This window comes from Dysidea avara, chromosome 2 (genome assembly GCF_963678975.1).
Source record: "Dysidea avara chromosome 2, odDysAvar1.4, whole genome shotgun sequence".
Taxonomy (NCBI): Eukaryota; Metazoa; Porifera; class Demospongiae; order Dictyoceratida; family Dysideidae; genus Dysidea; species Dysidea avara.
The window spans coordinates 3,470,952-3,486,319 of NC_089273.1; the positions used below are offsets into that span (position 1 = coordinate 3,470,952).

The 15,368-nt window shown below is 36.9% G+C and overlaps 1 protein-coding gene across 1 annotated transcript in view; it reads left to right on the plus strand.

The window, feature by feature from the left end:
• LOC136246436 (TNF receptor-associated factor 5-like) overlaps window positions 1-15,368 on the plus strand; it is a 31,594-nt gene that overhangs the window by 13,352 nt on the left and 2,874 nt on the right. Inside the window, exons 2-3 of the mRNA XM_066037879.1 lie at window positions 4,662-4,781; window positions 5,803-5,839. Coding sequence (XP_065893951.1) covers window positions 4,740-4,781; window positions 5,803-5,839 — 79 coding nt within the window. The 5' untranslated portion in view covers window positions 4,662-4,739. The remainder of the gene's footprint in view (window positions 1-4,661; window positions 4,782-5,802; window positions 5,840-15,368) is intronic.

Below are 15,368 nucleotides of genomic sequence, written 5' to 3' on the forward strand. Positions count from 1 at the left end.
AAAATTTCAGACAGTTATATGTTGTGAGACCAAAATTATGAAGTCTCAAAATATGGGTCAAATTTTGTGCATGAAAATTTGCATTTTGCAAATCCAGTCACAAATTTCAAGCATAGTAGGCCCAAGCCTATGTAGTCATAAGGATAGATGAATGGATGGATGATGCATTTAGTGCATATGTATGCATTGTGCACCCAGTGTGATCCAGTACCGTTGGATTACAATGGCAATAGAAAATTGTTGGTAGCATTTTTTATCAAGAATGTATGCTTGCCATACCATTAACATGTCTACTGCAAGCACAAAATTAACAAGGTTTGAGATTTTTACTGTAAGACATTACTTTGTCCCGACTGATACCTTTTGGCGTAAAGCAATATGTATGATGCACTCAGCATGGACTTGCCTTTGTCCTCCTTTATGTTTCATATCGTTTTACTAACAATGAACGTTATGGTAGTGCACCAATTGTTTGTGCTCCTATTTCAAAAGAATATTGTCCATGATTTTAGCATCACTCCTCCAGCAGTTGAAGTAAACAGATTGGTTGTAGAGTACATGTAGCTTCATGTATTGTTAGTGTGTAGGTCAGTGAAAAGGGAAGCTCATAGTCAAAAACTATATGAAATGACTGTATTTCTTATTAATAACTATTATAGAAGTGTACGTTGTAAGGTACAATTGTAGTCTCATACATCTGGCACTATTCTATCCTTTGATGTAGTTTTATAGTAGTTCACTAGTGATGAATAAAGTCTACAAAAAGTATAACAAATACTAAGGAATTTTACAGGCTAGAAGGAATAGTTACAATAATAAAGTCAACAAGGGGAATCATAAACTAAAGTACAAATTTAATCCTTACTTTAGTCATGCTTATCATATGGGCTAATCCAGGAATTACATTTACACTTCAGCTGATAACTCACCTCAGAGGTGGATCCAGGGTTTGACAAGAGGGATACACCATAATCAGGGTAGTAGGTATAGTAGCTTTATAAGCTGTACCTAGATGAGTTAAGTGCTTTACATATTTCAGGACTGAAACTTTTGGTTAAAATTTTTGAAATTTTTCAATCTTTCTAAATGTTGTACATTGATCAATAGGTGCATGTAGAGATCAGTGTCAGTCACAAGTTGCACTATAGAATCTAATGTAAATTGTCATATTACACGTAAAGGACTGAGCCACAAAAAAAATCCTTGCAGGTTACACAGCTAGGTGTGCCCATCGGTTGGTGTTACAGTGTTCATACTCAGTGGAGGATTCTAAATATTGTTACACACAGTGAGTCTGACTATTTTATTAGACTATTTTACTGACTGCTCTATTAGAGTATCTCCATCTTGTGTATAGATTATTTTGAGTGAGGGGGACACATGCCTCTTGTGTCTCTCCTCTGGATTTGCCACTGCACCTTGTTTAAGCACTTTTCATTGCAATAAGCCATTACTAATAAACAGCTTGTAAAATTTTCAAATGTTTCCTTAACATTGTAATACAGTGCAATAGTACTGGTACATAAACAAAAATAGATTTCAATATATAATTCAGATTTTTCTCATAAATTACACTCAAAGTTTTATTTCTTTAATAAAGACCTGTAGTAGTGTGTATTCTTTGCATACTTGTTGAAATAGTTTTTTGTTGCAGGCAACAAATTGAATGTGCATATTGTAAACACCAAGTATTCTCACTGTAGTCAAGACATTCTACGCACCTGGTGCATGTTAAACTGTACAGTACTTCTGCCTTAACACATATCTGATTGTAGACATCACACTTTAATACAGCTAAACCACAATGAAATAAAGGTTTAATTTATTGCTATGAACTAGTTACATTTTTGGTGCTTCCAGCTAGTGTGTGTACTGTGCATCTGATTATGGAAATCATTCCTCCCCCACCCCCAACATTATTAGAATTATCTTTAATAAGTAGTAGTAGCTGCACTGCTCTCAATGATCAATGATAATATAGTTATATTGACCAGTAGTAGCTACATACTATCACAACTACTCTCAATGATCAATGATAATATAGTTATATTGACCAGTAGTAGCTACATACTATCACAACTACTCTCAATGATCAATGATAATATAGTTATGTACCACTCTGCGTGGGCAGTTCAAAGGCACCGCCAGTGCCATAATTTGTATATTGCACTGCTGCAGACCGCAGCGAGTGCATTATAACTTATAACGCACTGGTTGCGGTTTTGTAGACCACAACGAGTGCATTATAAGTTATAATGCACCGACCGCAGTGCAATATACAGATATTGCACTGGCTGCGGTTTTGTGCAACATAGCACAAGTGCCGGTGGTGAAGACCACTACAACACCTCACCTAATAGGTGGAAAGACACTTCACCGATCACTCGAATTCTTTTATAGCCTGACATGTAAAGGTCGATTGTGGGCCATAACATCACCAATACGTATAATGTTTACAAGCAGCCAATGGCGATCGAAAAAGCCAACGCGGGTGGTCACAACTCTAGTCTACATATATATAAACGTACTTATACACCTTACTAGTCTGGTGCCATCTTAGCCCAGATTAAACTGTAGTCCACTTCGACAATGACTCAATAAAACAAATATATTCTAAATAATACTAACTTTTAAGTTCGATTGTGGGAACTAGTTTTGTCATGCCACCAGATTCGAGTTTAGCCAGTGTGAATGGTAAGAATTAGACTAGTATCGTTTAGTAGTTGGGTTTTGTTTACTTAAAACCTCTATTTAGCTACTTTTTTTCGCTCGAGGGAATCACTATGGCGATTAGTCTGGCGCTTAGTTTATATGGCGATTGAGTGATCACGCTGGCATGTTGAGCACTACATAATGAGAGTCGAACAGCGAATGCAGGTTAGTGATATAACCCATAGCGTACTAGCTTTCAATATCTCAGGTGGCTGCAGTACTGCAGGGGGAACGTCATCGCAACGTCCGGCTTGGTTACCCACAATCGATGTTAGAAACCTGGCCTTTATAACTGTTACAGCTGTCTTGTGAGACTCTCCCCACCTATTAGGTGAGTGGTACATAACAGTTATACAACGTGCACTCGTGCTCTGCTTATATAAATGCACTTGCCTTCGGGCCTAACGGCCCTCAGGCTCGTGCGTTTATATCAGGCAGAGCACTCGTGGCCGTTGTATAACTATATAATATTGACCAGTAGTAGCTACATACTATCACAACTACTCTCAATGATCAATGATAATATAGTTATATTGACCAGTAGTAGCTACATACTATCCCAACTACTCTCAATGATCAATGATTATAGTTATATTGACCAGTGGTAGCTACATACTATCACAACTACTCTCAATGATCAATGATAATATAGTTATATTGACCAGTAGTAGCTACATACTATCACAACTACTCTCAATGATCAATGATAATATAGTTATATTGACCAGTAGTAGCTATACTGATTTTCCTGATTGCATTTGCTACTGTGATCATCAATCTCTTTGAGAGATATTTTGACATGATTAACTGCTGGTTAACTAAATTCTATATGAAAGTTATGTACCAATACATCAGATGCCTCTAGACTTATGACCTTATACTGTTTTTCAATTAAGAATTATTGTAATGACATTACATGCATTACAAGTCAAGCTCCTGGAGTACTTTATAGTAGTAGATATTATTATAATATAGATAGCAATATTTGTTGACTGTACAGTAATCCACAGTCTTGTTGTGCATGGCATCCAACCAATATTCTGCAGCACAACACATTTAGTGGATCCTATACAGTAGAATTAATAGATGACTTATGAAAAATTCAATACTCATGGTTACTGTTGCTTGTTTATCACATTAACTATTTGATATATCAAAACATAAGTAAAATTAACCGATACTTTAAAGTTTTCCAATATTATTATGCATCAAATAATAATATACACAGCAGCTTAAAAAGGTAAGTTACGTTATTCACCATAACTCTTGTTCTGAAGGCAGTATCAATTTTGTTCAGCTGCCATTACACATGCATAAGCCTCCTCTATCCAATGATATCAAAATTTAATTGATGCCAAAGTGTTTACAGGTTGCAAATTTACAATAAATGGTAGTAAGTAGCAACTTACTGTGATTCAACACAAAATCAATTGGAGAGTCAATCATGAAGTATGCGTTCTAATCAAAATAATAGTGGCATCACACCATAACCATGATATCGATGATCAAGAATTTTGTTCGGCCTGAATTGGACAGAGCAATTCATAAGGAGTTGGATGGTACTAAAGTTAATGATATTAAATGATCATGTCTAGTGCTTGCAAAAATTGAAAATATGAAACAATGCAAAATGTATGGAGTTTGTATTGGAGAAATTGAAGAAGTGGTCCATCCAGCATGAGATTTTTCAGACAATCTGAGTTTAATTAATCAGTCCAATTCATGTTCTAAGAATAAAAAAAAACAAACAAAGGACACTGGTAATACACAGTACTGCTAATAAAATTATTACTGGCAACATCATTTTTGCCATTCTGACTTTACAATAGCATGTTTTGATATGACCACACAACACACTTCTGTGTGTCTTGATCAGTAACTGAATTGATGTTATCTCTTAGTTATGATGTGTTTGGTTTTGTAATAACCTTCTCATTTTACTAATGTAGATATACAAAGGTGATTGGACCAAAAAGACACCACTAGAAAGAGCAGTTGATGACAACAACGTGGACATTATCTACTGTATGATCAAAGAGTTCAATAAAGATGTTTCCAGTGTTGATCAGGTATAAACAGTAGTAGTCCTTATTATATCATCATGTAGCTAGACTAGCTACATAATTATACTGATTGTAGTATGTGTGTGATGTTCCTATGTGACTACCTGTTGTTCCATCATGTATACTTGAACTAACTTAATATCCTATGATATGTACGTATATAATATGTAAAAGCTAACAGCTACAGTTCTATGATATGTCACACAGTGACCCCAAAATAGTTTATTCCATTCCATTCTGTGGATTACTTGAGGCCTCATTAATTTTGGCCAAAGAACTGAAAATGATAAACTTCATTTCTACTGCATTATAATAAGTGCCTATTAAGAATATATTATGATGTACAAACTATTTCTACTACTCTCACTTCTACTGCATTTGCTTATGCTGCATGAACCAGTAAATATTATGGTGTGTTGGTGTGAGCTTTGTTTCATTGTGTATTGAAGTGACTAAAACATGCATAAAGTTTTTGTGTGACATACGTACATAGTTTTTCCAGTACAAAACAGAATTTTGTGCAAAAGACTCATTAGCTCAGTTAGGCATGCTTAATGTTTAACACTAAGCAGATTTAGGTATTTTTATATGTTGTGTTTAATAATTATAAAATATTGGTGGTGCTGTGACAGAAATTTATCTGCTCAGCTTGAACATTTTAAGTGCACAAAGTAGAGAAGGAAACTAGCTTTGTAGTATTAGTTTTACTGTACTCCGTGTTATTATTATCAATGTGGTCATGGAGATATTATAGTTATGAGATGGCTCAGACAGAAGAGGATAGAAAGACAACTGATGTTTGAATTGTGATTTGATAGTGGCAAATCACTGCTGAACTGTAAAAGACAGTTTTGACCTAAATATGACAGGCTCTTTCATGATAATTTTTAAGCACTGCAATATCTAGATGTTTAATATACAGTAGTTACTGTATGTACACAAGTATCAGTTTGTGGTAGTTATAGATGTAGTGAAAGTGTTTTGCATTAAAAGTGTTTAAGGTCTACACTATTCTACTACATTGCAGGCATACCAAAAGAAAGTCCAGGAAGTGATATCTCAAGGTAATGCAATGGAAAACACTTAAGTAATAGTTATGTTATTCATGTACTCACATACTTATCTGTGTATTGATTTATGTAATTAGTTAAGAATGGGTGAATATACACATATAAAAATAAACAATATTTATCAATGATAGCTACCGAATAGCCAAATGGTAGCAATGCCCATTGTACAGAGATTTTCCTACCCATGAGTATGAAGAACAAAATGCATTTGTATACATATGTGACTAGGACTGTAAATTGAACTGGGCATGTGGGCAGAAAAATTCATCCTATCATAGAATGACTACCAGTGAGATGTGCCTTTTGGGGTACTAAACGAGTGCTTGCCCACTGCGTCCTGCTTTTTCTGTTATCTTCAATCAAGCTGGTCATCTTCTTCTTGATGCTTGGAAACCGTACCAAGACATAAACTTTTGATATCAGCACTTTCCATACTAGCTAGGAGCCACAAATTAATTTAAGGGCTCACACTGTTTCAAGAGATAATAGTTGGTAGACGGTTAGTTGACTGTATTTATAGCAATTGATTATAAAATACATGCCTCTTATTTGTAGCATAGTGAAAAACAAGACATGATAACCACATTCCTTATAAACATTGATTATAGTCCAATTGGCTGAGGCCCACTCCAGATATTCTAATAAAACAGTCACCCTAATATGTGACTGGATTTAGCAAAATCAACCATATGGGCGCAAGAGCCAAAAAGCAGCATGAAGTTGCTGCACTATCAGGCTAACAATTTCCATATCAAGTTCTCCTTCAACTTGTCGGGTCTGCTTTTGGTAGACTGTTTTCTGGCGGCCTGTATACCCATGCCAGACTTCTGTACAGGTCTGTGAACAGCAGGTATGTGCTGTGGGGGTTCACACACTCTGGACAGACAAACAGGGAGCTGAATGTGTAATGTATGTCTGTTGTTTTTGAGATTTCAGTATATTTCCGGGATGTTTTGTGGTCTGGTGCCTCCAATTACCATCCTCATCCATTTTTTAGTCAATCTCTTGCCCACCCTACCACCCCCCACCCTCCACCCCTTTTTGAGGACTTGTGATACAACAACACAGATGAAAAACCTATCTAAAATGATAGGAAACTCTACCAGGATTATCCTGGCCACCAGGTACTCTTAAAAGTTGTGAATTGCTTCATCTGTGGTGAAAAAGCCATACATGTAGCTGCCAGGCTGGTGAGTAACAATATTTTTAATTATTAAAATACATTTTCTCTGAACCAACAATGCACCCATAAAGGTGATTTTCCAAATTCCAGTCACATATAAAAGCCATTTCGATATTCTAATACAACAGTTAGACGTGTATTGTAGCTTAGCTATGTCAAATAATGCTAAACAAACTGTATATAAAAATTAATAGGATCCACAATGTGAAATTTCTACTTTTGAAAATCTACTATCAAACCACCTACAAATGTTATACAAATTGGCCAGTATGTTTTTACAAATGCTGTGAACTCCACAAAGAAAATGTCTTTTCAAGCTGCGATACAAACTCTCAACCTTTCTTACTCTAAACCTAAATGGTAATTGGTTGCATTTTCAGGAAAAATTTCTAGCTGCAGCATTGCAAGAACAAATTTTGCACTGAAAAAAGTTTCAATGCTGCTAGAGCATACAGCAGTATCTCTCCCAGATCAATTGACCTTGCTACCACACCAAATTTCAAAATTGTTTGCCATCTGGCTGAACTTACCAGCTTTCAAAAATCTGTCAAAATGTTGATGTTGTCAATGCATGTATGACAACTTTTGGAAGCCCAATGTGCTAATTTGCTTCTCAAAACCCTTACTATACCCATGGTTAGCCACTTTATTCCATAGGCCTGGTCTGGCAGTTTTCCTTGCAAGCTTAAAATCTGCAGAACACTGATCTTGATTAATCTTCACCACATATGAGAATTTTAGCATATAACATGTGATACTTTTACCTTTGCTGCACCCTGGATTAGTTACATTCATCTGCAGGCCAGCTCTGGTGGCTCTGGTAGTGAGGTTAAAATCTGTCAAAACAATGTTGATTTCACTAGGCATATATAGGAACTAGTACAAGTCAAGTATGTTGGGCTGACATACAAATTCTTGCTGGATCCTTCAATTGCTTTCATCTGTATAGGGCTGATCTACATGGCATTGTTTTTTAGTCTCTTGACAATGCCAGAACACAGAAAGTAGGCACCACTTACTGTGTATCATACAATATGGTAGTGCTATATAATTATTAGGGATTATGAAGAACTGGGCTTTCCCATCCAAAAACATCACCCTGAAACCATCTTCAATTTCCTTTCATGACAGTTTGGCAGGCACAGCTAAGCCCATAAAAGTCTTCAGACCAAACCTAAGCCCTTTCAAAAAGTTCTATGGAAGTTAAAAAAACTTCTACTAAACAGATTATTTACTGATGAGACTGACTAACTGATGCCTCCTGCCAAGCACAATCCAACAATGGATAAGGCTATGGGCCTGTTTTCTTCACTGTTTGATGTTGCTTCATCATGAGATGTGGCTTTTTGCCAACTGCATGTACAATACACACATCATGAACTTACCATTGTCCTCCTTTGTGTTTCAGTTCTTTTTGCTGACAACACAAGGTGTCAATTTGCGATACCATATAGCTGGTAATTTTCAAAAGGTTTTTATTTGGGGATATTTCGAAGAGGCCTTTCTCTTCAAAAATAAATTCCCACATCTGGCTGTTCTTCGAAAATAAATTCTCGCAAGTGAAAGTAGCGATCCAACTTTTGGCAATTCGCTTTTGTATTCCTCGAATATTAGCTCTGTATTACTGATGTAAACTGTATTATTACTGTGCCAATAACCAGAAAACAAGTGATCCAGAATTGGAATTGATGCTGCCGGCTCTCTATGGTAGATAGCTAGCTTCTAACTATGATTAAGCACAATCAAGCCAGTGAATTTACTCCACTCAAGGCTTCCTCAGTCTTCTCTCCAGTGCACAGGGATGGGGATTGTTCCATCAGTAAATTAGTTTTGGCAAAAAATTTACACATCTTCATAATTTGTGACACAAATTTCTGTTTATTTCAAATCCATCTGCACTTTGAATTGTGCACTCCACTTCGAACTTAAAATCCTTCGAAATTCAGATTTTGAATCTTGTGCGAAATTTTCTGTTTCGAAAATAACCCGCTATATGATAGCATGGTGGGGCTTACCTGTGCCTGTGTTGGCTGAGGCATTGGCGTATGCTTATCACCCGCATTTTCTGTAGTGACTGGATAGATTACAGAGACACTTCTCATACTGTTCTTTGTCTGTATCGCTGTGTACGGGTGGATCATAGCCAAAAGCAAAGCGTAATGGCAATCTCCCTTACATTACACAATTGATTGTTTGGGCACGCATTCACAGGCAAAATTACTATATGGAATTTCTGGTGTTATTCTTTCTTTTAATGTGGCATGTGCTTGTCCATTTGTCATAATTAATTATGTTATGAAAGAAAAGTAGAAATTTTAAGTATGATTAGGGATCAAAGAAAAAGTTGTGAAACAAGGGAATAGCTGAAAATGGTGGTTGCTTATACCTGCAGATACCTAGTGGACATTAAATTTTAATCCCTAATTCAGTTGTGGTTATGGACTGAAGTTTAGGGATTGAATGTCTATATACTAGTATATCTGCAGATATATGCAACCTTCACCACTTTATATATAGCTATTCCCATGTTTCACTACTTTCTCTTCTTTGATCCCATTTCAACTTAAAGATTAGAATTTTCCTTCTACTTGTTTTATTACATAGAACTTGTTAATTGCATGAAAGAATCACAAAATGCACAGAAATCAATTACAAATAATTTAAAATACCAATTGGAGTTAGAATTGTTCTAAATATTGCACTTAACATAAATGGAAATACCGATTGTGGATTTTGGCAATCATTTGCATTGAGATAGTAAAATTTCTGTTATCTTCACATGAATCATCTCATCTCATAATTTTAGCAAACTTTATATCACCAGAAATGTCTAGAGTGCCTCTACACAGTAGTATGGTTAAAAGTGCATGCCATTAGGTAATTTAAAGTACTGACATATAGTTTTCAATTATCAGCACTTACAACCTTATTGTCGTCACTTCATTAGCCTCACGAAAATTCCCAATGGTCCACCACATTTTGTCAACCACGTCCATTATTCACTAAGCCTGAAGACATACACACACTTTTTATCAGTATCAACATCATTGTGTCTACAGTGTCATCATTGTGTACCTGAATGGGTGGAAAGATGCAACAGGGGACACTTTGCAGCTTCCTTCTTTTCACTGTCTCTTATTTTTGTGCTGCTTCTTGCTTTCATTTCTCACTTCCTTCTGCTAATAGTTTAGCAACTTCATCTCTCTTTTTTTCTTCTAACAGTTTTCCTCTGCTTTTTCTTCAGATTTTTCATTTCTCCTATTAATACTCAAAGATCATTTTAGAACATTCTTCACTTGTAAGTATTCAAGCACCAGTAGCATGCACAGCAGGGGCTTTCTTTGGCTTAATAGGGACGTATTGCATCAAGTACTTACTACTGTATGTTAATTCACCTTCATGATCAGGAGGAATAACATCCGGTACACTTCCACCAGTTGCTGAACCTATTGGAGATGATTGGGGAGGTTCTCTAGCACTAGAAGTGTCAGGTGTCTCATCTCATGTGGTGTGAGAAACATCAACATGATATGGCTCAACTGTTGTGGCAATGTCAAGTGTGTTATCTTACACAGTGGGTGACTCATCAATATGATATGGCTCAACAACAGTGGCAATGTAAAATATCTCATCATGTACAGTGGGTGATGCACTAACAACTCAAAAGCAGTAGAATGTTCCAAGTCAATTATTTCCTCTTCGTGGCTCAAGCTAAATATAGCAGACAGCATGATGTCACCTTGTGTGGCATGAAGACAATTCTTTTGGTCTTGTTGGATGAGTTTCCTTCAGCCATTAAAATACTCTGGATCTGGGATATCATAGTTATTTGCAAAATGCCTATGAAACAGTTAAGTCTGTTCTGATGTAAACTCTTTCCTTCTAACATACTTGATAGTGCCATTACTTGCAAACAGCAAACATTTGCATTACTGCTACTATTTGCACCATAGTTGAGAGCATTAGTATTAAATTGATATATGTGACCTGGTCTGCGAAAAGGGCTCTTATCGCCTTTTCAATTATGTAAACATGGTAACCAATAACTTAGCTTGTGAATAAGATACAAGCCTACAATTTGGTCACTGTACACTCCTAACATAGCACTAGCTGAGGGTGTAATTACAAGATGATAGATTTAGCTGATCAGGAGTTATGATTTGCCAAACTTGGACAATTGGAAAGGCTATAAGAGCCCTTTTCGCAGACCGGGTCACATATATAGTCAGATCTCACTCCTCCTGAATCCAGAAAGTATATTTGTGACCGAATTTGACAAAACAAGGCTTCCACACACATCCACTTTTACAATTGTGATGTACCATAACGTAATGTAGGAGTATGCCATTAGTTTCAAATTTTGACCTGGTATTGCACTATGCTATGGAAGGACATTGTGAAAAGTTTAAGCCAATAGCTTGCTGAGTAGTCAAGTTACAGCTGGTTGACGTCAGAAAAGTGGATGTGTGTGGAAACCTTGTTTTGTCAAATTCGGTCACATTTTGGCAATATAGTATTCCTCCATACTTTATAAAGAAGCAAAAAGAAGTAATCACTCTTCTTTCTGTGCAAGCTTGTGGCTAATGTTCTGCCAATTCTGCTTGAACGACTTGAAGACATAAGAATCCAACAACTGGCATTCATGAGTTGAGGTACATTTCTGGCTGGTAATGTGTGCTATAACTATCCACTACTAAAAGCTAAGGTGTACTTCCAACAGAATGCTACAGAAAATGCTTATTCCAAGTAATTCTATATGTCAACCAGCTTGTACTGCTGAGATCATATTGTGTACCTGGATTTCCCTGGTCCATTCTTAATAAGGCCCTTGTATCAAATGATATGAAAAAATTACTGATGGAATTGCATGTTCCATAGCACTTACACAAGACAGTTACCTGGCTCCTATTATCATAAGTTATGCTAAGTACATTCTTCTGACTTCTCTTTGTCCCATACAGGCCTGTAGTCTAACAGTATTCCAATCTTGTTGACATTATAAACTTGACTCAGGCTATTCATCAGCTTATTCTTCTGACTTCTCTTTGTCCCATACAGGTCTGTGGTCTAACAGTGTTCCAGTCTTGTTGACATTATAAACCTGACTCACACTATTCATCAGCTTAATCCTCTGTAGCACATACTTTAACTTCTCAAAATAATCGGTCATCATTGTTTCCTTGTTCATGCAGTCCATTCTTATTTTGACTATGGGATCACCTTTATGCAATGTCAGATGACTCTGTCTTCCCACACCAGCCATTTGATTCTCTTCTGCTTGATGATAACCTTTGCTTGTCATGCACTACATTTGTTGCAATCATTTGTACCTACTTTCTGCTCTTGTCATACTCTGCCTTAACTGTACAGTATTTACCAAATCAGTCGCTTTCCCACATGTTATGAATATCTAATCCAAAACAGCTAAGCTGTAAAATAGTGTGCGGCCCTCAAAAAGGCTATGGGAAAAAAGATGTGAAATCCAAGGTGGTGGCCAAGAAATGGCTGTAATGATGGGTTAATGGTAAAAATTTTAATAACGACAATTCAGGTGAATTTTGGTGCCGCTTGGTCAATTGGCACAAAATTCACCTGAATTGTCGTTATTAAATTTTTTACCATTAACCTACCATCACAGCCATTTCTTGGCCGCCACCTTGGATTTCACATCTTTTTTCACCATAGCCTTTTTGAGGGCCGCACACTTTTTTTACAGCTTGGTTGTTTTGGATTAGATTTCACTTCTTTTTGTATTTGTATACCCCAAAGCCGGCCATGGCCTGCTTTGGGACTTTTTTAACCTATCTTTTTTTCTTTACCACAGGAAGAAGAAAAGATGAAGCAGATGTATCTTAAATATTTCTGATTATATCAGTAAATGTACAAATTATATATATATATAATACATATATTTATTACAGAACTTTCCATGGTGGTTTCTTTATAACTGAACACTCTTCAAAGTAACTTCTTCTAGCTGATCTCTCTACAGGGTGATTTGTTTGTAGCTGAACTATCAACAAGGTAACTTCTTCTAGCTGTTCTCTCTACAAGGTGATTTGTTTGTAGCTGAATTCTGTACAGGTGATTACTTTGCAGCTGAGCTCTTTACAGAATGGTTTCTTTGTAGCTGAACTCTCTACAAGGTAACTTCTTCTAGCTGATGTCTCTACAGGGTCACTAGTTTGTAGCTGAATTCTCTACATGGTGGTTTCTTTGTAACTAAACTCTCTACAAGATAACTTCTTCTATCTGTTCTTTCTACAGGGTGATTTGTTTGTAGCTGAATTCTGTACAGGTGATTTGTTTGCAGCTGAGCTCTTTACAGAATGGTTTCTTTGTAGCTGAACTATCTACAAGATAACTTCTTCTAGCTGATGTCTCTACAAGGTCACTAGTTTGTAGCTGAACTCTCTACATGGTGGTTTCTTAGTAGCTGAACTCTTGAATTCTCTTCAGGGTGACTGCTCTATTAGGATGACTGCTCTATTAGAGTATCTCGATCTCGCACTTGCTACACCAAGTTGGATTTCGTGTTATAACTCCGTAGCTTTAAGTCTGATTCTTCTACACCATTGAAGAGCCTTTCTAAGATGATAACTCCATCTGTACAGCGATTTTCAAAGCATTACCCCAAGCGGTTTACCTGGTAGACGTGGCAAGCAGTCGTTTTTTATTAGCTAATCTCGATTGCGTAATTGTTACACACTGTTGGTTTTTTCGTTGTATCTTCCTGGTTTTTATCTCGATTTCTTTCAAACCACAAAGGGTTTGAGGTAGTCTCGCGTGGCCAGACCGCTTTTTTTTCTCTTTGTCATTGGGTAGGGAGAAAAAAAGGGTCTGGAACAGTTCGAATCCCACAATCGTTTTGACACGTCACGAGACTATGTCACAAGTATGCAACCCATGCGCTTAAACTCCATTGTAACAAGAATGCCGCAGCACAACAATAAACAAAGACTTAGCTTACCTAAACAACTAACAATCGATTCAATCTATTATCGCCTCAAAGGCAGCTTTAGATGCTGATAGGTTTATAAATACGCGCTTGTAATTGATTGACGCAAGCGGCTACTATTTGAAAGCACATCACGTTTCTTTGGTTAACACCCCCGAATTAACCGGGGAGTGCCAAGACGAGTGTGGGATTCGAACTGTTCCAGACCCTTTTTTTCTCCCTACCCAATGACAAAGAAAAAAGCGGTCTGGCCATGCGAGACTAGGTTTGAGGTTCAATAGTTAACCTATTCACCCACCGATTTTCAGCTTCTTCCCATACGCGGTTTACCCTGTAGGCGTGACAACATATTGGTGTTATTTTTCGTGAATAATCGCTCATACCTCTTTGCCTGTTTATCGTATTCCAGCCAAAGTTGGTACAGAGATGCGCCTTTATACACCCCTTCTGTGTGCCAAATTTCAAGGCGATCGCTTATGGCGTTCGCGTTTTATAGCAGTTTTTGTAAGTGTGCGAAAAGAGAAGAAAAATAAGAAGAAAAAAAAAGCCCAAGAAACTAAGCCAATTTTTGAAGTCGCATATCTCGGGAAAGCTTGAAGCGATTTCGATCATATTTGGAATGTGGAGTGCTGAAGTTGGAGGGAGTGTCCATAGCAAAAATCGTCTCGTTTCATCAAGGTAGCACAGAGCTACGGAGGTGCGAAAATTGCGTTTTCGTTCTTCCTGTCAATATACTCACGGGTGTTGCGCGCCGGCTTCTTGGGCCACACGACACACTACCGTGTGTCTTGATGGGTTTGACCCAGGATTCATTCCATGGACAACCTGGTTAATGATTCTATCTTGCAGCATTTGCTTTGGACATTTAATTGTTTTGCTACTTTCCAGGATGTTTGCCTACCCTTAACAGTATGAATGGTGAAGTGCTTGCTTTCATATGTCCATTGCTTTCAATTTTGGAGGGAGTATCTTGATGGTAGAATTGTTGGTCCAGAGGTAGAGTGTGAGCATGGGTTTCCCTCCCCATCCTTTTCTAGACATGTTTTTACTTTGTGGCATCTAAAGACCACGCTCACTTAGGAGTGCAGTAATTATGCCGGAATAATTTTCAGCATAATGCCAGAAATCATTATTCTAGCATTATGCTAGCATTTTGAAAGACTTGTTAAAGCTTTCATGAATGAACAATCAATATACTCTAATAGAACAGTCACCAGATCGAGATACTCTAATAGGATATTCACCTATATACTCTATTAAATCAATCAATCCTATTTCTTGCATATTACTCTATTAGAACAATGAAATATCTTGTTTAGGTGCAATAATTAACCATAGAATTTTAAATAAACATTTCTATTTCAATTTATTGAAATAATTTT